This window comes from Poecilia reticulata, linkage group LG16, assembly GCF_000633615.1.
Source record: "Poecilia reticulata strain Guanapo linkage group LG16, Guppy_female_1.0+MT, whole genome shotgun sequence".
Lineage (NCBI taxonomy): Eukaryota > Metazoa > Chordata > Actinopteri > Cyprinodontiformes > Poeciliidae > Poecilia > Poecilia reticulata.
The window spans coordinates 12,872,476-12,895,658 of NC_024346.1; the positions used below are offsets into that span (position 1 = coordinate 12,872,476).

A 23,183-nucleotide genomic window follows, 5' to 3' on the forward strand; every position below is an offset into this window, starting at 1 on the left:
TTTTTTTTTAGAAAAGTGGGAGATTGTTACTCCTTTGTTTTATTTGTATTACATGTCCACCCACTAGGGGCACTGTTATGCCAGGAGCATATGTAATGGGTTTGTGTTCTTCTTCGTTGCTCTCTGCATGTCTGTGCGGAGGATGCACATGGCGGAATAAAGCTGAGTAAAGAAACTAGTTGTTTCTATGATTTAACAACACATTTTGCACCTTTTTATGCTTCCATTTGGGATTATTCTGCTTCTAAAAACAAACCAAGTGCTTAAAAAAGCACCCAATGTTTCTTTTAAAGTAATAAGTTCATGTTTTTTGGTGTCTGGAAAATGAGCCGTTGGAAAAACCTACGGAATGCAGCAAATCAGCAGGCACTGCGCCGTTACCTAGCAACCCCAGCGAAGCCCAGGCCGTCACCTAGCAACCCAAACTGAGCATTAGGGCATTTGGTGAGCTGGTTTTACAGCTTTAAGTGCTGTATAATAACAGCTTTGTTGTTTGTATGATGTTCAAAGATGGTTCCGCATTTGGAAAAAAAGGATTCTTCACAAAATCTAACAAAGTATGAACAACTACCAACCTCTTCATGAAACATGAGGCTTCTTCAAATACAACCTGCTACAAGAGATCCTTCACTATCTACAAAAATTCTTTGAAGAATCTGAATTAATGAATTACAACCATGTTTAATTTCCCTTTGGGATCAATAAAGTATCTTTGAATTTGAATTGCACCCATTTTCACAGAGTGTAAGTGTTGAGTTGGGGAGTGACCAGCAGCTTTTTTGGACTTAAAGTGGCAACATGCCCTAAAACATCTCATTCTGAAAAGAATCAAATATTCAGAATTGGCCAGACTGAAATCTCATTATCTAAAAACGTAATGGAGGTTTTGTATAGGCCACAGGCCTAAACTAATCTGTTCAAGGAAGCATTGGAAGTCACCTTTTAAAGAATAATAACTGCTTAAGGGTCCAGCTTTCGGATCTGTTGAGCAGACGTGAAGCGTGGCCAAGGCAGTCTTGCCAACTTTTCAGAGGGGGAATCTAATTATAGCAACTGGCAGATCGTCTTATATGATGCAATGGCAGCAATCTGTATCAGTCCTCCCCGCCCGTTTGTCCTGCTGCCGGCTTTGTCCGTCTCGTCAGCAGCGTTTTGTTGTGGGGGGACAGAAACAGCAGCTGCTCATAAGTATTCATTAGTCCCGCTCCTGGATTAGTGGAGACAAAATGTGAGTGTGGACCGGGCCGCCTCCTCCAGAACACAGCCGGCCCTTCTCCGTCCCTTGGAGCGCTAACCACAGCTGTTCAGCACCACTTGACTTTTCCAACAACAGTGCTCTCGGATGGCTGCGGCCACTTTTGTTCCCGGTAGATGAAACGCGATGTCGGTTTCTCTGCTCGTGTTTACAATGTCTTTGTGTCTTGACGCGCTGCTGGAGGAGAAGTTCGCTCCCTTGATGACGAAACGCTGATGAGACTCGGTGGAGGGGACGGTCTGTTGATGTCGTGCTGGTCGTTTTGGTTATTGCCTCAGATTTTAGGCCCCGCTCATCATGTGTAGTCTGACACACTGAAAAACACAAAACATCTCTTCTGTTGGTGTAGTTTCTAGCAGCTACACTTGAAATGAGGTGAAACCAACTCTTCAGCATCTCATAGAAGCTTGTTTTCGGTCAATAATTCCTTGAAAAAGCATAAGCTTTAGTTTTGCTGCTTTATTTTAAACCATATAAAAGAGAAGAAAAATGCATAATATACCCAATAAGAAACAAAGCATGAAGCAAGTTAAATATATATACATCCACTTACATACAGTAACCAAACATTGAGTCATCCAATCCATGTTTTATATATTATATTTAAACATGAAGAGAATGTGTTTAGCTCAAATGTGTTAATGCCGATAAATCAGTGCACCACTGGATTAAATGAAAAAATCTTCCTGTGGTACAAGATATTCATCCATATTATGAGTTATAATATAGGAACTTCTTTTAAGTCAATAAATCCTTTTCATGTTGAAGTGGAACAACACTTTATAACTAGTGTATTTTTCATTCATGTTAAGCAATTATTGATTTAACACAATCTCCTATATCGTGCTGGAAAGTTGCTTGTTAGTTTTTTTTGTCTTATTTACAGTGTGCTAAGATATTTTCACAAGAAACTAGACCAAAAACACTTGGTAAGATTTTGTGTTTTTACAGATTTCAGCTCACTGACGACGTGTTTCCCCGTTTCACTGATCTCGTGACACATGCAGCACGTTGCTCTCGCATTGTGTCTCCTGTTCTGGACAGCTGCAGCTCCTCCATGCCCAAATAATTGCTCCCCTGCCTGTGGAAAGTCACCATCTTTCCACCCCCCTCCCCCTACTCAAATACTCACACATGTACCTCATGTCATCGCCGCTCTCGGTTTGCCGTCCCTCCGCCCTGCCGCTGCGCCTGAGCTACCATTCGCCCCGTTTCCCTCCTCCTCCTTCTCCTCTTCCTCATCTTCCTCCTCCTCAGAGGATCCCCTGTCGCTACAGCTGTGTGTCAGTTGTCAGCCTGTTGGAGTCCAAGATGAAGCTGGAAAACGGAGGGTCTACAGGGAGGAAAGTCTGGCCGCTCTCCCTCTCTCTATCCCAGCTGTCACTCCCTCCAAGACCTCCACTTATCACAAGGTTTCTCTCTGTGCACCACTGGGAGCCTTTTTAAAAATGTTTTCGAAAGCCGAACACGTACACTGGTGAACTTTAAATGATAATCTTGAGGAAAAACACCACAGTTCTATGGTTTGCACACAATAATATGATTTGTATGGTTTTAATTAAAAAGGAAACCTATCTGGTTTTACCATTGCTCTTAAAAATGTTAGATTTTGTGACAGTATTTGATCATTAATGTAGAATATTTTTATAACTTTGATGCAAAGATGTGATAGTGTCATTTTGCCTTTTCACCGTTTCATGATTTTTGTAGTTTTGGTCTCCATAAAAGGATCAATCTGGTGCAGATTCACTTGTCTCTCAGCATGTGTGTGCATTGTTGTTGTTGAACAAACAACCCCCCCACACCCTCGACCCTGCAAGAATGAGCAGGTCATTAAAGTTGAGAGAGTGAAACTTTCAGCAGGAAAGGCAGAAGCTGAATAGAGTTCATCCTTTAGAGGTTTGAATCTCTCATGAAATGTGTTGGCAGCCTTTTAGAAATCTGAGTTAAAGTATGAATTCATACAGAGCAACGTTTTAATGATGGCCTCTCAATAGCCGATGTTAAATCATTTTCTTTGTTTTGAAAAAAAAAACTGTTCCTTATATGAATAATTTATCTTGTGTTGTAGCTCTTGGAGAGAATAAAAACGGCTTCGATAGTGCAACATTTTACCAAAAACAAGTCGGTGCAGCAGTATATTTATCTTTGCTGCTCGCCTCTTGGTACGCCAAGACTCTGGAGATCTGATTTTAGTGTGTTACTAAATCGATGATGAATCTGGAGCACTCTGTGTTTTAGGGAAATGGATATGACAGCACGCCAACTTTACATTAAAAAGACATTTTTTAATTGAGGGGGAAGTTCAGGAGGTTTCCTTTCTGTCGGCCGGTTGACGGCTGCAGAAACCGAATGGAGAGTTGAACTGTTGCTCACTGCTGGAGGAGATCTAAGCTTATAGATCTATATGAAACCGGGCTGTTCCTAACGGGGAATGAAACCGGGCTGTTCCCAATGGGGAATGAAACCGGGCTGTTCCCAADGGGGAATGAAACCGGGCTGTTCCYAACGGGGAATGAAACCGGGCTGTTCCTAAVGGGGAATGAAACCGGGCTCTTCCCAACGGGGAATGAAACCGGGCTCTTCCCAACGGGGAATGAAACCGGGCTCTTCCCAACGGGGAATGAAACCGGGCTGTTCTTAAAGGGGAATTCACTTTTTGGACGTTTTAACACTTCTGCTTCTACTTTTCAAAGATGCACGGACAGGTTATGTAATCTGTTTGCAGCCATTTTCATGTGCGAGTGTAAACGTTGAGTTGAAGGGTGTGGGCAGTTGAAGCTGATTACCTAGCAACTCAGGCAGGACTCCAGCACATTTGGTCAGCTGTTTTTTTTTCGCTGTATATTCTGTAAATTGGATGCTCTAAAAGACGAGTGTTTTATTGTAGTCTTGCCATCTAGAAACCACTTGCTGCATTCTCGTTGGTTGTACAGGAGGCTCCACTTCTGCTTTTCAAAGATGTACAGTTGTTTTCGCATGCGAGTGTAAACGTTATGTTGAAGGGTGTGGCCAGCGAAGCTTATTTGGATTTAAAGAGACAAGACGCCCTAAAACATCCCAGTTTGAAAGAGCTCAAAATAATCAGAACTGACGAAAGAGATAGAAAAATAGTCTATCTCTTTATTATTATTTAACTTGTTGTGCTTTTTTCCCTCCTATCTTTCCAAAATAGAAATCCTCAAAGCATTAGAGAGAGTCGGCAGTCAATAAAATGTTCCAGTTTTATCCTGGAGTTTTATAAAAGCCTCATTGTTGTCTAAATGCTTCAGGACGTATCAACAAACAGTTTAATGGAGTTACAGTCTCCTCAAAGATAAAAAAGCATAATTTGAATCAACGCGTCTAAAATAGTTGCAGCACAAAGTCATCATTGAGGCCTTCATGAATGGAGGATGTATTGCTGTATTATTCTTCTGAACTGGTTTAATTGGTGCCGACACGCCGTGTTTGTGTTTACATGTAAGAGCCAATACTGGGCTGATTTACTGGGACAGGGTACTACACATAAAATATTCATGATTTGCTGTATATTTCTACTCAGAGGCCTCACTGTGTGTGATGTTCAGCTTGAACTCGTGTCTCCTGTAAGTCTGCTCTGATTGGTCGCAGGCTGCGCTGCAGGAAGCTGCTGATTTAGTCCTGTTTTTATTTTTATTTTTGTTGGATTTTCAAGTTGTTCATTGAAAATAACTTGATTGGTGCCTTCACAAATATTTTTGTGTCATTTGCACGACTGAGCCTATGAATTATGACTGACGTCATCAGTACCTGCTGCCTTGAGGCAGTGATAATCGCAGCAACATGTATTTCAGAGAAGTTCTCCAATGCCACTTTCAGTTTTTTCTCTGAGTCAATGTGGCTAAATTTGTTTGTGTCTGCCTTGAAGTTTTTATTTGTAGTTTGGGATTCTTTGTTTGCAGCCATTTGTATCGCCGTCTACAGGGAACAAAGATAAGAAACCAAAAGGTTTCAGGCAATTTAAGAGCAGTGTCCAATATGAAAGACAATGATTTGTTTTGCTGTTCAGTGTTTGTAACGTTGCAGAGACTTGCGTGCACCAGAAGTTGTCGCTGCTTGGTGTTTTATTATTATTCCCCTCTTATTGATTCATCTGTTTGGTATTCACTGCAAACATGGATCCATAACCAGGTGCTCCAAAAATGCGCCCTCCTATTAGCGGGGAGCAGGTTGGAAAATAAGTTAGAGAAATGATTGACGTTTCAACCACAGGATGAAGGATGAATGCCTTTCCCTGCGAATGAAGTGGGATGCCTTAGTTATGCCTTCCTCATCTACAAAGCTGTTTGCAGCCTTTTTTTAAAGGCAGGAAAGCTTTATTGTATCACTGTGTTTCGGGGCCAGAGAGAAAAACAAATTAGTGTGTGAAACTGCTCTTTGTTATTTGGCTGTGTGCTCTCTCCTGAGGGGCCTGGCCCGTCGCTCTGCCTCAAAATGTGGAGAAACAACTGATTGCGAGGCACGCGACGTGCTTTGGAATAAGAGGATATGATCGGGAGAGTTGAGTTATTAATGGTGATGTCGAGCCAGTGAGATCAGCCGCCCCGGGCCACAGCTGTGCGTGTGCATGTGTGTGGATATTAAAGTTAAAAAGCCTTGTGTTCGGTCCAGTTTAAACTGTTGAATCTGTCTCTGAATGTCCTCTGCTTCTCTCTGGCAGGTATGCCTGTGGCCGTCGGTGTGTCTCCGGACACGTAATCGGGCGCGTTCCTGCTGTCATGGCCTCCACAACCACGCGGCTCCTCCTCGTCACGGTGATCTCTGTTCTGGCGGAGTTCGTCGTCTCATCAGAGGATCATAAGTGGCACTTTGATCCAAGTAAGATAACCTACAGGCACACTTTTAAGAGCGTCTCAGTTTGCATAACAACTGCTGGATGAATCGATTTTATCCATTCTTTGGTTTTTGACGATTTAATTTTTGTAAAATCTGGATTATTTTTCACTAATGTACTCCCGTCATCCTGCCAGAATGCCGCCATCTTGTTTGGCAAACTTTAACGCTTTGATTTATTTAGACTTTGAGTTCAGCTTAACTCTACAGAGAAACTCCTATTAGCTTATAAATTGTTGATTACGTATTCTTATTCCTTAGAGAAACTATTACTAGGTTTTGTTGTTTTTTATTTTGCTTTTCTTCTTCTTTTGTTTTTGTATTATTTGTATTTCCTCTAATTCATGTAAAGCACTTTCAAATGCCTTGTTGCTGAAAATGTGCTACATAAATATAATTACCTTACAACTGGATAACGTAACAGGAATAAAATCAATATATTACCAGAATGAAGTAGAAATTTTATGAGAACTCCAACACGAAAAATAACCAAAAATTAAAATGAAAAATGTGGACTTGATACAGAAATACTTGAACACTTCAGCATCAAATTATTATCATTAGCAGGACTTTAAAATGATGTGCAAACAACTGTCTGTTTTGAAGAAAGAATCAAATCACGTCCTGATAACACTGAATTAAAACTATTCTTTTCATTTTAAGATGTTTTTTCTAGTATTATTCTCCTGTAATCAGTGACACACGCAGCTGTATGCACTGTGAGTTGTTTACTTTGAGTAAACAAAAGAAATATTGTAGCTATTGTACTTTTTATTGTGTTTTCCCTTTGCTATTCACAAAATTGCTGAATAACATAAAAATACTCTTTTGTGTCAACATATCCTAAGTGTAGCCCACATCTGCGTGCGTCTGTGGGAGTGGGCACACATCCGTCCTACACCTAAACATCGTTGGTCAGTTTACTTTTATTTGGCGGCCTGGTGCTCTTTCTGTAAGCTAAATGTGAGACACAGTTTTAAGAACTCCACCAGAACTTTTTATCCTGTGCGTGGCCCACCTGTGCTTTTACAAGTTTATTTTAGTCCGTTTGGGAACTAAAGCGCCGAGGGGACACCCCATCACTTCTCCATTGGCCGACCGTGACACCTGCCGCACTTCACCAGCATCATGTTGTACTGGGAGAGTTAAATAGTTAAATCTAGTCAAAACGTTTGCTTAATTTCTACTCTTTTTGACAAACATTGTCGCTTCACATCCTCATAAGCAAAGCCTACTTAACGGCTCTTCTGTCTTTTTTGTCTTAATGTAATTTGTCATATAAAAAGTAGGCTATGCAGGCATAAGTGTGTGTGTGCGTGTGTGTGTGTGTGTGTGTGTGTGTTGCTTTGCTCCTCGTGTGGATCAGATCTGTTGTTTCTGGTGCATCCTATTCCTGTATCATATTTGTGTGGGTTAGGTTTGTGCGTGTCGGGGATGCCGCTGTGTTCGCAGTTTTGTGCAAACCCTCTGATAATATCCTGCAGGCAGCCCTGCTTCTAATTAAACAAAAATTCTCAGTCTGGTGATGATGTGCCATCGCTCAACTCTTAGAAGGGATGATTAAAATAAAAGCCAATTTTTTAAAATATATTTTTATATATTTTTTATATATATTGAATATTTTTAAGCAAAAAACAAAACAAAAAAAAACTGATTTGGCTAGAAAGAAATGAGATTTTGTTTTTAAACCTTGTAGCTCAGCCCTAGTCGGCAGGTCTCCAGCTAGATTTTTATTTTCTACAAACCTAAACCCGTTTGCATCTTCCAACCTCCTCCTCGTTGCCCCGTATTTCACGGGATCACCAGGCGTCTGCTCTGACATTCTCCTCACACTCTCAGATCCGAACGGCTCATTCTCCGTTCACCATCAACAGGCTATCCTGTGTCCTCTCCCTGTCTGCCAGCCAGTCGTCTGTAATAGGAGACCAAGATAGGCAGCGGCCCCCTGCGCCGCCTCCGCGTACACCTCCGACCCGTCAGGATCGCTAATGCACAGGCACTTCATGAAAGTGTCAGTCAAAGTGTCGGGAGGGAGGCATCAGAGGAGGCGGGGAATGTGAGCCAACCAGGGGAAACTGGAGACTTGTTTGCAGCGCAGGCAACCGTCTCACTGCAGAGGCTAAAACTGTGAATCGGATTAAGTGGCAGATTAATTTAGAGAGTAAAAAGTAAAAATGACTAAAGCGTTGAGATATGTTATATGGATGCTATAAACCAGAGGAAAATTACTGCTCGAGGTCAGACTTCTTTAAGTAAAATCAATTTTTGAGCTTTACATCATGTTATAATGTTATTCCCTCTTCAAAACATATCTTGATTCTTCCATACATGTTTGAGAAATCCTTTAATCTCCATGGCAACCATTCAGCTAAGCAAAACGCCTGCTTGAACTAAGCCCCGCCTTTGAGAACAAAGCTCCTCCATGGAGCTGCAGTTTCCAAGTCGATCTGCCTCACAGAACAGCCCTCCCCATGGCTCCTCCACTCAGCTCCTTCAGACTAGCCAGCAACAAATGGCAAACATCTGGTTGATCTACTGAGCTCATTATAGGAGCTACTTCTCAGTGCAGCACTGGTAAAAACCAGGGTTAAAGGGTTAGCAGAGGAGCCATGTTGGGACGACTTCCTGGAAGCAGAGTGTCACAAAGACCAGGAGCTTCTTAAAGAGACAGAGGCCAATTTTAAGACATCAAATTACAAAGTCAAATTTCTTGTAAGTTGTTTGATATGTACAACATTTTTATAACAACTGGAGGTAACATGGTTACTTTATTATGCTATAAAATGACACTAGAGGTCTAGAAAATGCATAGTACTTTCCTTTTAAAGCTCATTTTATGCCTATTGGACCTGTTTAGTATTACTGCATTTAAAGCTTACCTTTCTAAATCAAATATTCATAAACGGATTTTTTTTTTTAAATGGCGTCACAGAACAAAGTGATCTAATCAACATGTTGCCTCTAAAGGTGTTTTTATTCACAGACCTGCTCCATAGTTGGGTCATCAGATGTTGGTAAAGGACAAAGTCAGCTGCAGGCCTGAATTTCTCTTGACATCCAGCCAGCTTGTTTTTAAAAAATACATATATTTCCACTCACCTCTACTGCCAGACTAGCTGCTTTATGTTGAAGAAGATTCCCAATCTGTAACTTTGTGTCCCCAAAGGCTGAGAAGTTTACAGCTGTAGACTGAGTCAGAATTAAACAGACATTGTTATATTTCTTCTCCATGTGTCCAATGTCACTGGAATCCAGTTATTTTTGCTTCTTCTTGACTACTGTTCTGTTTCTCCTCTGTTTTTTGTGTTTTTTTTCTCTCTGCTGACAAGAAAAGTTTGCAACTGTACAAAAGCAGCCATGTTGTTGTTTTGATACATTTTTCTCGCATAATTTAGAGATGCACTAATCAGAGAAGGTCTTTGCTGATTTCCAATCAGACGTTTTGTGAAGTTGAACTGCTGACACTGATTTGAGTTTATTTTGATTCGTCCGTTGGAACCGTAAATACCAACAAAGTAATTTTAGAACTTTCTGGATGAACTGAAATGGCATCTTCACAATAAAATGCTTACCTTAAAAGGAAATGATAATTTTCTCAAAAATAACCCAGAGTTACAAAACCGTTTCTCTCTGCATCACTAAGAATCAATAAAATCTTCAAATACACGAAATGTCCTCCTGGAGGTGGTGATGCAGAAAAACACAAAAACAAAAGAAGTGAAGTATCATTTGCTTCTTTGTGCGAGAGAGTTCAGCTCAATAAGTGTTTATGTGTCAGAAGATTCAAAGTCAAATGATGCAAATTGTCCCCACAAGCTAATTTCAGAACAAATAACTTTATATGTTGGAGGAAATCCCTCTGATTTACTGCTGGATGTGCTAATAAATTAATTAAATTATCTATTGTAACTACAGGAGCCTTAAGAAGCCTCACTAGTATTATATTAGATTTAAAGGTGACACTTTATTTGAAGGGGAGGGCATAAAACTGATGTGACACTGTCATTAACATGACGTTTTAATGCAAAGTTTCACCAGAAGTTGCATTAAAAGTCCATTAAAAGTATAAACTTTACATTATATGGTCAATAATGAACCTTTTAATGCAAAGTTCTAAACATTTGCATAAAAAGTCACTTAAAGGTGTCGTTATTTACCGAATAACACTTCATGACTGGCATAAACAGACTCCTTCATGTTCGTGAGAGATTGTTATTTTATGACGGTGTCATGTCAGTCTTTTGTACCCCTTCAAATAAAGTTACACACTTAAATATGCATAACCTTTGACCTTACGCTCTACCTTTTTCAGCAAGTTATTGTTTTTTGTCAAATTGTACATCCACCAAAATAAAACTAATCTGAATTATTTACATCAGGACCAGAGGTGATGTCACACCATGCGAGAGACGAAGAGAAGCGAATTTTAAAAATATGCAGCTACACAGAGTTTCACCGTTATTTCAAAGCGAATAAAACATAACTCATGGTCAACATCCCCAGTTGTTGAGAGGATTCAAAGCAACACCACTGCTGCTTTCTGAATCAGTTTCTCTGCTAACCTCACTCCTTGTGTTTTATGCCTTCCGAAATGATTCTCTGTGACTCGATGGTTTTTTTCTCCGTAGGAGGAACACCCTGCGTTGTCAGCATTTATTTATGTGAGAATCTGTCAGAGTTTTCACCTCCGGCTGCTTTTATGAAAAATTATGCAACGAATAGCCCTGACTTGCAGATGGGACCATGCCTCCCCGTCCACGATGACACCTGATTTATCTTGGGATGATTCTCGATGGCTGGCCCTCCTCCAGGCCATCTGGCTTTGTAAAACCGTCCTCTTTTTTTTTTTTTTTTTTTTTTTACTTACATGGAGCAGCAGAGGTTTTTCTTTTTAGGAGAAAATGTGGAAAGTCTGGTCTGGACTTATTCTTTAGTTGCTGTTTACACATGAAGCTCACAGCAGGAGACTTTCTGCTGGAGATGCAATTTCACAGCTGGAAAAGCAGCACACAGGTCAGCAGAAAAAGCTAAGTAAAGCAGGATATTGCACCGTCTTGTACGCTCAAGCATTATAATATTCCCAGTAGAAAATTATTGACAAACAAAATATATTATTAGAATGCACAACAAATCAATTCATCAAAGCATTTACACGGTTGCAGTTAGATGTTTGGTACCGAGCTGTCTGCAGAGATGATTTGGAAAATTAAATGCCTCATTAAGTCACGGACTCACCCCGGGATCGTCCACTGATTTTACTGGACAGCTGAGGGAGTGTAAAGCAAATGCTGCAGACATTCGCTCGTAAATGCAGTCAGTTGTTTCCGTTGTAAATCGCCTCACTGGTGTTTTGGTTTCATTTACTGATTACTTTGCTTCAGAATCAATGGGGTTGGAATTGAGATCTTAACAAAAAAAACTGTCACAGAAGAAAAACAAAAAAACAATAATCAAACATGAAAACAAAACTTTCATATTCACTTTGAAAAGGAGTAGAAAGAAGCCAGTGCTTATTAAATCTTACCTTCAATTGACTTTCAGTCTAGAATATAGAAACTTTCAGTCTATAATAGAGAATCCCACTTTATAAATATTTACACAAATCAATTTGCTAGAATAAAATACATTTATGTTGAATATGTGAGATATCTTCTCTTGTAGTGAGTTATCCATTTTACTGACGGTCATGCTCAGTCTGTAAAACAGAGTGACAGGTGATTCTCCTCTGGTAGTCAAACCATGACTGACTTTGTTTTTCGCTCATCATTTCTCAGTGAAGGGTGGAAAAGTTGAGGGAAATTCCTCTCCGTCAGCTGCTAAGGTAATCCTACACGGCAGGAATGGTTTGCTTAGTCTTATTGTCTGTTAAACCTTTTAGGTCGCGATATAGCTTAAAACATAAATATTAACACAGTAGTTTTATGGTGTTTTCACTTCTTATTGTCCGATAGACTCGGTTTGATTAGGGATAAGAGATTTGATACATTTTCAGCTGCCTTAGTTTCCCTCCTCACTGCACAGTGTAAAACAATGAAAACCTTTGAAAAACTGCTGTTCCCCTCCTCACCTGTGGTGGCACTGCACCAAGAACTACTGAAGGAAGCAACACAAAAACCTCCACGACATGAGTTAAACTTCATCTTCACAAAATGTAAACAAAAACTGAGTAGGATTTCTGTTCTTGTCTTTCATCCATTCATCCATCCATTTTCTTTACACCCTTGTCCCTCAGTGGGGTCGGGAGGGTTGCCGGTGCCTATCTCCAGCTAATGTTCCGGGCGAGAGGCGGGGTCACCCTGGACAGGTCGCCAGTCTGTTGCAGGACAGCACAGAGACACACAGGACACACAACCATGCACACACACACTCACACCTAGGGACAATTTGGAGAGGCCAATTAACCTAACAGTCATGTTTTTGGACTGTGGGAGGAAACCGGAGTACCCGGAGAAAACCCACGCATGCACAGGGAGAACATGCAAACTCCATGCAGAAAGACCGGGAATCGAACCCAGAACCTTCTTGCTGCATGGCAACAGCTCTACCAACTGTGCCACTGTGCAGCCCACTTCTTGTCTTTCATAAAAAAAACGAAAAAAAAAAACATGAGTCATTTCTCCTTTTAGCATTAGATTCACACGTTTGTTTTGGTTGTATTTACCCAGAATGCCATGCGCTTCAATCTGCTTCCTGCTTTTGGAGGGGTCTGTGGTTTGGTTGGCATTTACATATGCATTCAACTGAACCGAGACGTGGGTTTTTAGGCAGACCAGAGTTCGCTTTTTTGGCTTGATTGTGCCAAAAATCAAGCCAGAGTTTGGTTAAAGCGGACTAAACGGGGCTGGTGTGAATGTAGCCTTGGCGTAAAGGCAGACTTTAGCTAGCTAAACATAAATGCTGCATAAAACTCCTTAAGTTTTGCAAAGTACATTAATAGAAGTTTGCATTAGGGCTGGACAATAAATCAATTACAATATGTATTGTGTTATTAATAGCTAATATGTCTGATAAAATGTTCAATAATTTCACTAAACTGATTCAGAAACGCACAGCATTCTGGGAGATGTAGGCAGAGGAAAGGCTTTAGCAGCTCTACCTCTTTCTGCAAGCTAAGTTGGTGGCATCAACTAACTCACTCTTTTGATACCTAGCAACAACTTGAGTAACATGGTTACCTAGTAACAACATACTGAGTAACTGTCGCAGCAGCAGTTTAAGGTTTACCCACCATGCCTCATAACTGCTTAAAAATATAAAACAATGATGTGGAGCAAAAACTGGATAAAACTGGAAAGGTCACATAAAAAAACTGACAGTAATTAAAATATTATAAACAGAAAAGCTAATAAATATTGACCAGTATCGACTGGTATGAAACCCTTTTTCAGTCAGATCGTCCAGTTTGTTTACAGATTTACATTCAGCAGCAGGCTGTGCTATAGCAATAAAATATAAGCTGAAATGTTTCGTCTAGCAGATCAAGCTGAGGTGAAATTTCTGAAATATTTATTGCACGGGTTAAATCCGCAGAGCCTGAAGGTGACCTCCTATGTTACAAAGGGAGGCGGAGAAGTGAAAAGACTGCAGATTGCTGGCTGCAGAGCGTCAGCGCGGAGCGATGATGACGATGATGTAATGAAATGGGCACCTGTCCCCAGGGTGTGGATGAACTGTGCGAGGCCCCTGTCACTCGCTGGGGTTTTGGGGTTTGTCATGGAGCCCAGCATTCCTGTTGAGTGACTCAGTGACAGAAAGTGAGTTAGATGCCTTCCCCACACCCTCCATGTCACCGCCGTTCCCCCGTCCATCCTCCCCATGGCTGACCAAACACCCCTCACCTCCTCCTATGATGACTTCAGAGCAGATAGCTGGCTGTTTGGGTAATCCCTGCCTGGGACCTAGCTATCTGGATCGTTTGATAAAGCTGCCTCTGGAACGGAGTCAGGGCAGACATTTGAGACCCGTCTGTGTTTTTCTTTTTCTTTTTTTTTCCCCCCTCTTTGCTGTCAGTTTCTTTCTCTTCCTGCAAATCTCAGAGCGCCGGTAACTGGAGCTGTGCAGGATAGCTGGAGCCCTGAGGTAGCTGCTTTGTGTGGAACAGAGATGGTTGGAAAAAACAAAAAAAATGACAGACAGGAAAGGTGTAATCTGAGACATCTTTCCTGTCTCCAAAGGGGGGCATAAAACTTCATAGCTTACTCGTATATAAATTGAAGTAATGGAAACTAAAGATGCGCCTATCACGAGTTTGCGGTGACACGCAAAACCGAGTTCAGCACATCACTGCTTCTCTAAGAACTGTAAAACTAGCTATAAAAATAGACGCAACAGAAATTAAAATATTTTCTTCCTCGATTATTTCTGACAGCTTTCACCCTTTAAAACACTGATCCCAAAACTAGAACAAGAATAGTTTACGTTCACACATCAGGCAAATGCGACTCAAACCCACTTTGTGTTTTTTTGCTAAAATGCAGCATAGAAAGCAGCAGAGAGGCTTTTGTTTATGTGATGCTTCAATTGTTGACCGTCTTCTATGACTTTATATTTTTTGTGTTTTTATCATGTAGAGCTCTTTGCACTGCCTTGTTGCTGGAATGTGCCGTACTAATAAACTGGACTACATCTGACTTTTCACTTCAGTCTGAATCAGGTCTGAGCCTCTTCCATATGTGGAACTAAATCGGATTTGCATCAAACTGTTTTCAAAGCGCCTGCAGTCTAAACAGTCATGTGACATTTTAACCGAAGGAAATAATGGCTGAAAATTATGATTATGAACTTATGAAGGAAGCCTGTGTCAGTGAAGCGTGTCGCACCAGTCAGAAGCCAGCGTTAACGCTCCATTAATACAAAAGGCCATTTCTATTAGTTGTGCTTTCTTTGCGTTATGATCTTGTCGGCTGAATAGACTTTAAAAGTGATCCATAAACGTCTCCATCTTTTGTTAACAAATTGCTGCTCTGTGATGTTAACGTTCATAGGTACATTAAATGGTCACACATAAGTCTGATTGGGGTTTAATTAGCAGAATGAACAACGAGGCACAAAAACGTTATATTTTCAGCAAAAAGTCATAATACAGGATCCAGACCTGCTGTGTGAATATGGACCCGGAGTGACGGGGTCTGTGGCTCCTAACCTGTGGAACATGTTTTCATTTTGCTGACTAAATGTTTTAAAAACGGCGGAAAAACGTTTTGTTCTTCCAGGCTTTTTATTGTTTTTATGCAATGCACAACTAAAATGTGATTTATATGTGTGCAGTGCTTTGTGGCTTTGCACGGTGTTTTATAAATAAGCTTTCTTACTTACAACTCAGAAATGATTTACACTCACAGCAGAGATGATGTCTTTCAGCTGTGTGATAGTTGTCAGACCTGTTTTTTTTTTTTTTTTTTTTGAAGGGATTTACTGTTTATTTTAAAACAAAGATAAAAAGTTTTCACATTTTAAACCATTTTGAGCCTCTTATTTTTAACAGTTTTCCGTTTGGATTTCCTAAAGAATATAAATCCTTACCTTAGCTGTCTTGTAAAGGGTTGACACATTTTCAAATGCAAAAGTTGGAATCTCTAAAACATAAAGTAAAGGTAGTTCTCCATCTAACCTTCTTATTATCCGTTTAAATTCTTGTTCTCTCACAACCTGAATAACCTGTAAAGGTCTCAGCTAAATGTTCTTTAAAATGAAGCACGGAGAAGTAAAAAGTTTTTTTTTTTTTTTAAACAACTCACTGACGATGAAGCAAATATCAAATAATCTTCTCTCGATAACAGCGTCCACACTGAAGAGTGTTGATTCAACTCAGAGTATATAACGTGGTGTGTTTTCTGTTCAGGTTTTTGATCATTTTTCTAAATAGCTGGTCCGATCAAAACCCGGACTGATTCTCATTCTGAAAGTAGTTTTTCAGAAAGCGTCTTAGAAAAAAAGATTTCTAAGATTTCTAAAAAAAAAAAAAAAAAAAAGATACTGTTGCTGTTTTTATTTGACGTATAGTTGAAACTAATCTGACTTAAAAACATTTGTGACCTTTGTTCATTCATTAGAATTTTTAAACCAACTCTTTGAGGTACAAACTACAGGGAACCTGTTATATTTATGAATGTTTGACCCAAACATGTTCAGAAACTGGGACTAGATGTTGGTGTGTCTGGAGAAAAACCTTTGCAGAGATGGAAATATTGAAACTAAGCCCAGCTCTTGTCACAGTCTGAGTTTTGTTGCTGAATTCTGTGAAGGAAAAAAAAAAGATTTTTTTATGGGCTGCAGATTAATTTAATCTTGAAACCCCTCAACACTGCAGCAGACATGGGAATTAAATGTCAACCGAGTTCATAATGTATCTGCAAAGTGTGACTTTGTGTTTTGTGCTGCAAACGACAGCTAAAGGAGCCGTTTCCTACAACTCTCCCTGCGCTCGCAGTCTGTTTTGGCTACGATGCATCAAGCCCGGATGTTTTCCCAGAGATGACATAACAATGTTACGCTCCGTGACGAATGATGGTCCCTGACAACTCCAGTGAAAATATTAAGTTTCTTCTGGACAGATGAGAGTTTTGCTCGTATCTTCATCCCGTGTCTGTCTTCTCTGCTTCCCTCGGTCCTTCCCCTTCCAGCTCAGTGTCGCTACGCCCTGGGGATGGAGGATGGCACCATCCCAGACTCTGACATCACCGCCTCCAGCGCCTGGTCCGACTCCACAGAGGCCAAACATGGAAGGTGGGAAAATGTTTTAGTTTGTACGTGAGGGTGGCAGGTGACCATTGCAGATGAAATTACTGTTATTGGAGATGTAATTTTCTATTTGCACAAAGGTTTTGCACCAATTCTGCAACTTTCAGTCATTTAAGCATCAATAGCCTTAGCAAGCTGCAAAGAAGCACCATCTGCTTGGCTGTGCAACACAAGTTTTGCCATTAGGATCAGTTCATGAGGGTACAGGCCAGGTTGCAGGATGCCTGCTGTGGTGAATTATGGGACCACCCAGACTGCACACAGTGATTAAACACTGGGGCTGTAATGGTACATGTAGTTTTCCTGAACCATCACAGTGCAGACAGCGCGTGTGCAAGCAGTCAAACGAGGAATTTGTTAGTCACAGGAGATCACTACTCTTATTCAGACAAGTCTGCACACACATTTTCTGCTGCTAGAGAAAGTGAAGCCACTATCTGAAGAACGGCAAACTAATGCGCAACTGGCTGGTGATAATGACACACAGGTTAAAGTCCTTGTGATTATTAATCAACGGGGCAAAATTTAAAGATGAGCATTGAATTGGGAGCTCTGCTTGTGCTTCCAGCTCAACGTTCAGTAGAGCTTTTTCTTTTTCGCTCTTTTTACTGTAATTTATTGAAATGGTTACAGAAATCATTCTAATTTCTTGTTTGTTTGTTTTTGAGTCGTTGGATGAAAACTGCTCTTGTTATTGCACATTTCTTTCAACTTTAAGCTTTTTCATGTGTCTTCAGTGTGAAGTGGAAGAAAACTTACGAAGGTTTTCTAAACATTTTTACATGCAGCATGTACTTTTATTCCGTCCCCTTTATTCTAATAACACAAAGTAAACCTTTAATTGGTTACCGGTTAGTAACTCTGGAGGAGCAGCAGAGATCCACAGCTCAGGCGGGAGAATCTATTGTTTATTCTCCACAAATCTGGCATTTCTGGACTAACAACAACAACAACAACAAAAAACAGCTGTTGAAACAGAGGAATTCCCTTTGCACGTTGCTACAAGCTGCATGTGACACAGAAAGCATTTGGAAGAAGGTTTTCTGGTCAGATCAGACTAAAGTCCTACAATCTGGCTTGCACATAAAATGCCATGGATGATGGAAATGTGGTGACTGCAGCATCACACGGTTTCACTTTCACACAACAACAAATTCAGCTCAAATCAGATTTTCTCATATTTCAAACTTTTTTTTACACCAATCTGAACGGCCCAGTTCCGATCTTTTCACCCCACAAATAAATCCGATTTCTTCGATAGTTTTCAAAACGTCTGCCGTCACAGCGGTCATGTTACATTCACCACCTGCTTGGCCAGGCAGATGGCACCTCGTCATCGATGACATGCATCATAATTCTGCACCAGAAGAAAACGGAGACAGTAAATCTGGACATAAACAACGGCTAGTTATGATCTTGTGACAGCCAGCTCCCATTGCTCCACAACTTTAAAACTGCTCCATCCATTATTACTTCGCTCTTCTTCTGCGGTCATAAACATTTCACACGTTAGTCTGCTTGCAGTTGCATTTAACTAGTAGTATGAATGACCGCACGCACAAAAAATAATCAGCAAAAAATTGTAACTAAGCATCGAGGCCTGCTGTGAGAACGTAGCCCAAGAAACGACGACCTGAGAGCAAAGCCGAGGCTCACAGCCCAGACTTGTAGCTGCGGCTTTATAAAGTATTGCCTCGGGGGAACCCAGTACAAATGCATGCCACACTTTTGAGATTTGTATTTGTTAAAAGTAAAAATGAAAAGCAGGTATCCTTTTTCTTCCACTTCACATTGGCATGTCTTTCCAATCTGCTCAGATTTAGATGAATAAATTCCCGTTGATTGATTTTCTGTCTGCTGAGCAGAACTAACAGTGTGTAATATTTAAGGCAAGGCTCGTCCTTCATTTAAGTAGGTTTTTTTTGCCATATAAACAACATTTTTGAAGGAATTTTCTTCTCATGCAGCAGAAATGGCAATTGGATTTCTGTGCAACACAACTGAAATCGATACTGAGCTGAAGTTGATGTGGTAAAATGCAGTAGATGACATCAAAGTTTTGACATGTAGTTCTGGAAAAAAAACATGAGACAACTTAAAATGATCAGTTTCTCTGATTTTACTCTTTATAGGTATATGTTTGAGTAAAATGAACATCATTGCCTCTGAAATTACCAGCAAAAATGTTGTATTTATTTGCAGAAAACGAGAAATGGCCAAAATAACAAAAAAGATGCAGCGATTTCAGACTTCAAATAATGCAAAGAAAACAAGTTAATGATAATTTAGAAACAACAATACTGATGTTTTTACTTGGGAAGAGTTCAGAAATCGGTAGGAGGTTTTCAATGGGCTTCAGTGCAGCTCAGTCTTCATTTCCTCCAGAGATGAACTTCCGGGTTAAAAGATGCTCTCAAATTTGTGATTTGGGGTGAAAATATTTAGAGTAGATTCAACGTGTCTGTTGTTCTGGTCTCCAAAACCGCAGATTCTTTTCACTTGGTCTACTTTCCCACTTTTAAAAGCCTGCCTTTGAAAGAGCTCTTTATAAAGAACATATAATCACCACTCTGAATAGCTGCTCTGGCTGAGACTTGATAGGGAGGATTAAATGCTTCGCTACCAGTTCTGAGTCTGGGCTGCTGCCCACATCCGATTTATGCTGGAAATCACGTTCAGGTGAGAGTAAAACGGTTTTTGAATTAAGAGACTTCATTAAAAACCACAACAGCAATCATTAAACATTAACCTCTGCACACACGCTTTGCAGCACAACAAACTCGGCCTTCAACCTTCTGTCCCTACAATGTGCTGCATGCATAATTCCTGGATAAGCTGGAGTGATGATGTTGTGATGCTCAAAGTGCAGTCGCATGGTTTGGTTCAGAATTATATTAAATTGAAGGCATGTTCGTAATCGGGTATTTTTAGTGCAGCTCTGTAATGAGAGGGTTGATGCCTGAAGAGGTGAACACCTGCTTATTAGGCCGAGCTTCAAATCTCTAAGTTGGATCAGTTCAAAAAGTAAAACTTAAAAATGACAGAAAGCTTAATTACGCCTGTGCAAATTAAAATTTAATTAGAGCAATGCCACAAGTTGAGGTTGTAGCACGTTTCGGTGAATAGATGATCAGATAACAATATACGATAAAGGATTAAAGTGTCGACATTTTCCAGGTTAGACACATTTTTCAGGTGAATTTACAGAAAACCTGGATGTATTTATGTGCTCATTCATATACATGCGTAAAATGGACAAATCCCCCCCAAACACTGATACATAGAGACACACATTTATTCATATATAAAACTCAGTAATCCCAAGATTTTCTGAAGCCCCAATCCATCTTGAAAATGTCTGCTCCACCTTGAATAAAGGGTTTCTTGTGACAGTTTTACTGTGATGATGCAACTTTTAGCTTTCCATCAGATGCAGCAGCTGGAAAGATGAGTGACGAGAACTGCAGCAGTCATTGTGGGTCTTAAGTGGCACGGTTTCATAAGAGCTTGAATAAGAAACGTTTATCCAACAATCTGAAAAAAGGTCATTTTTAGTTGGTTCCTACCAAATTAGAAGTAAATACACATCCGGTAAGTGACTTAGAAGCCATGTACATGTTTACCGGTGTCGGTCTCTTTTATGATTTTATGTTCCTGTAAATATACTGTGAAGTACAACTTGCTGGTTCCAGGTTTGACCTCCTTTATGGAGCTTCGATTGAACAAGATGTCTGAAAAATTCCTCTTGTATTTTGATTCATAATGATATCAACAGTTGATAAAGTCCCCAGAAAGATGTGGCTGATTTGTCCACTCCACGATGTGAATCTTCTCGTTTGCCCACATCCCAGAGGAGCCGTACTGAGCCACGTTCACACAGCAGACAAATTCAACCCAAATGAACATTTTTTCCCCCCAAATATAACCTCTATTGGACTTTTTCACTGCAGTCTGAACGGAACAGTTCTGATCTTTTCAGCCTCGATTAAATCAGATCTGTGCCGCTTACATTTGTGGTACTAAATTGAATACGTGTCTGATTGTTTTGACTTTTAAGTCATTGATGTGAGACCAGAAAAATCCCGACGCTGTAAATCAGGACGCAAACAATGACTGAAAATTATAATTATGTAATTATGAACAAAGTCACTGAATCCCATCACTGTCCCACAAGGTTTTGTCTAAACAGACTCCCCTGCAGAAGTTTATGCTAATGCTCCATAAAGGGCCATTTCTGTTAGTTGTGCTTTATTTGTATTCACTTATTTCATGTTGTTCTGATCTTGTAATGATTCTGTCGGCTCCCATTGCTGAATAAGCTTCAGAATCCATCCATAAGCAGCTCCGTCCATTATGACCTCTGCAAACTTTACGCTGCTATGCGATGTTGGCATTCTTCTTCTTCTATTCACACAGGAGTCTCATTTTGATCAAGTTTAATTGGTGGTATGAACAACCAGGAAAAATAAATAAATCAAGACCTGCTATGTGAAAGTAGATTTCAAGGCCCTTTTTTTTTTTTTTTTTTTTTTAGGAAATCTAACATTGAAGAAACCAGTTTGATATTATTTGAGTTTTGTTTCATGGCTCAATGTCCTGCTGGAAGTGGAGATGGGAAAACGGAGGCACTGTTGTCATGAATGGATGGAGATGATTGTGGCGTTTTTAAATTGCGCTCTGTTGGTAGTAAGCCAGGTGCAATTAACAAATAATTAATCAACTAATAGTATAATAAATTAAAATGATTATGATCGTTTCTATTCTGACTCAATGTTTTTCAAAGGGTCATTTTGTTCACAGAATTCATAATCCATTTTATTTATGGTTTTTTTTATTTTTATTTCCTTCTTATTTATTTCTGTTGGTTGTTGTGTTTTGCTTCATGAGTGATTGAAGACATAAAGCGTCTAATCAGTGTCAATCAGAAGCTTCTTCAAATTAGCTGTAACACAGACTGCTACAAGAGATCTTTCCTGTCAGCAGCCAAACAAAAACTCTGAAGAATTTGAATTAATGTGATTTCATTTCCCTTTTGGCTCAATAAGGTATTTTTGAAGTCCAATGGTCTTAACTTGCATTATCATGCCATTCCCATTAAGAATAGATGAAAATGGTCTCAAAATGATAATATCGTTTTATCACAATAATTTTTGGGACAATTTATCATTGAGCAAAATATTGTAACAGGCCTGAAGTTTGCGTAGAAAACACGCTGTACTCTGTTCTCCCACTGCCAGCCTGTTGATGCTGGATGATGCTGCTGAGCCTGAGGGAGTCGTCGCCTCATTTTGGTGTTTTCAGCGGACAGGAGTGGCTCCCGGTGTGACCGTCTGCTGCTGTAAACCATCTGCCTCTACATGGTTGTTTGAGCTTCTGTTCCCTTCCTGTCATTTCAAACCAGTCTGACATTAACAAGACATCAGCCGCTCGGTGGATACCTTTTCTTTTTTTAAAACATTCTCTATAATCAAAGAGATGAGCAGTTTCTGAAATGCTCACACCAGCCTGTCTGGCACCAGCAGCCATAACATCCAAATGGGAACATCGTCATCAGATGGAACAGAAAATCAGAAGCTTCAGCTCGGTCCTTGGCTGTCTTTTTTCATTTTTTCTCTGTCCATTTCCTTCACAATCTGGTGCATAAGATCTCCTGATGCTTAAGCTTGTGTGTTTGGGAAGGTTTCACTCCTAAATTGGGGGGCGCACGCTAATCTAGGGGGTGTCCAAAGTGTGGCCCGGGGGCCGTTTCTGGCCTTTGTAATAACTTTGTGTGGTTCAAAAATGGTAAATATTTGGTTGTCTGGCATGTGGAGCCAATGCGGATGGACACTTTGTGTCATCGGGTTTATATCTGAAGCAGAAAATGTTACGTGCAACACAAAGGATTTTCTTTTATTTGCCTTTTTTTACAAATAGAAAGTCATGCTGCAAATATCCATTGACTTTTTAACCAAAAATTCACTTGGGCACACCCATCCATTATACTTGGCTAAAGAGCAGAGGATTTAAAAAGAAATTCTCTGTTTTGTTGCTGGAAATGAACTAAAACTATTTATAGTCCAGCAAAATAAAAAATAATTGGCCCAAAAAGTTAAATAACCATGAATATTAAGGCAAATGTTTGTTTCTTTAAAGTACTAGCCGTTTGATTTATTTTTGTGCAGGTAATAATTCAGAGTAACACTGTTTATGCATTTCTAATTAGAGTTAAAAAACAGCCCCTAAATTGTTACAACTTGGGGATTCTGGCCCCACTGCTGCAACGTTTCCCATCGCCCTCGACTTGATGGACCTGCGTTTTGTGCTGTGCCTGGAGTCGCTCATTCTCAGTGCC

The 23,183-nt window shown here is 40.1% G+C and overlaps 1 protein-coding gene across 5 annotated transcripts in view; it reads left to right on the forward strand.

The window, feature by feature from the left end:
• The window catches only part of ddr1 (discoidin domain receptor tyrosine kinase 1), a 91,221-nt gene that overhangs the window by 25,281 nt on the left and 42,757 nt on the right, over window positions 1-23,183 (forward strand). For all 5 annotated transcript variants that reach the window (XM_008431352.2, XM_008431354.2, XM_008431357.2 and 2 more), the window contains exons 2-3: window positions 5,937-6,094; window positions 16,732-16,834. In XM_008431352.2, coding sequence (XP_008429574.1) covers window positions 5,995-6,094; window positions 16,732-16,834 — 203 coding nt within the window. In that variant the 5' untranslated portion in view covers window positions 5,937-5,994. The remainder of the gene's footprint in view (window positions 1-5,936; window positions 6,095-16,731; window positions 16,835-23,183) is intronic.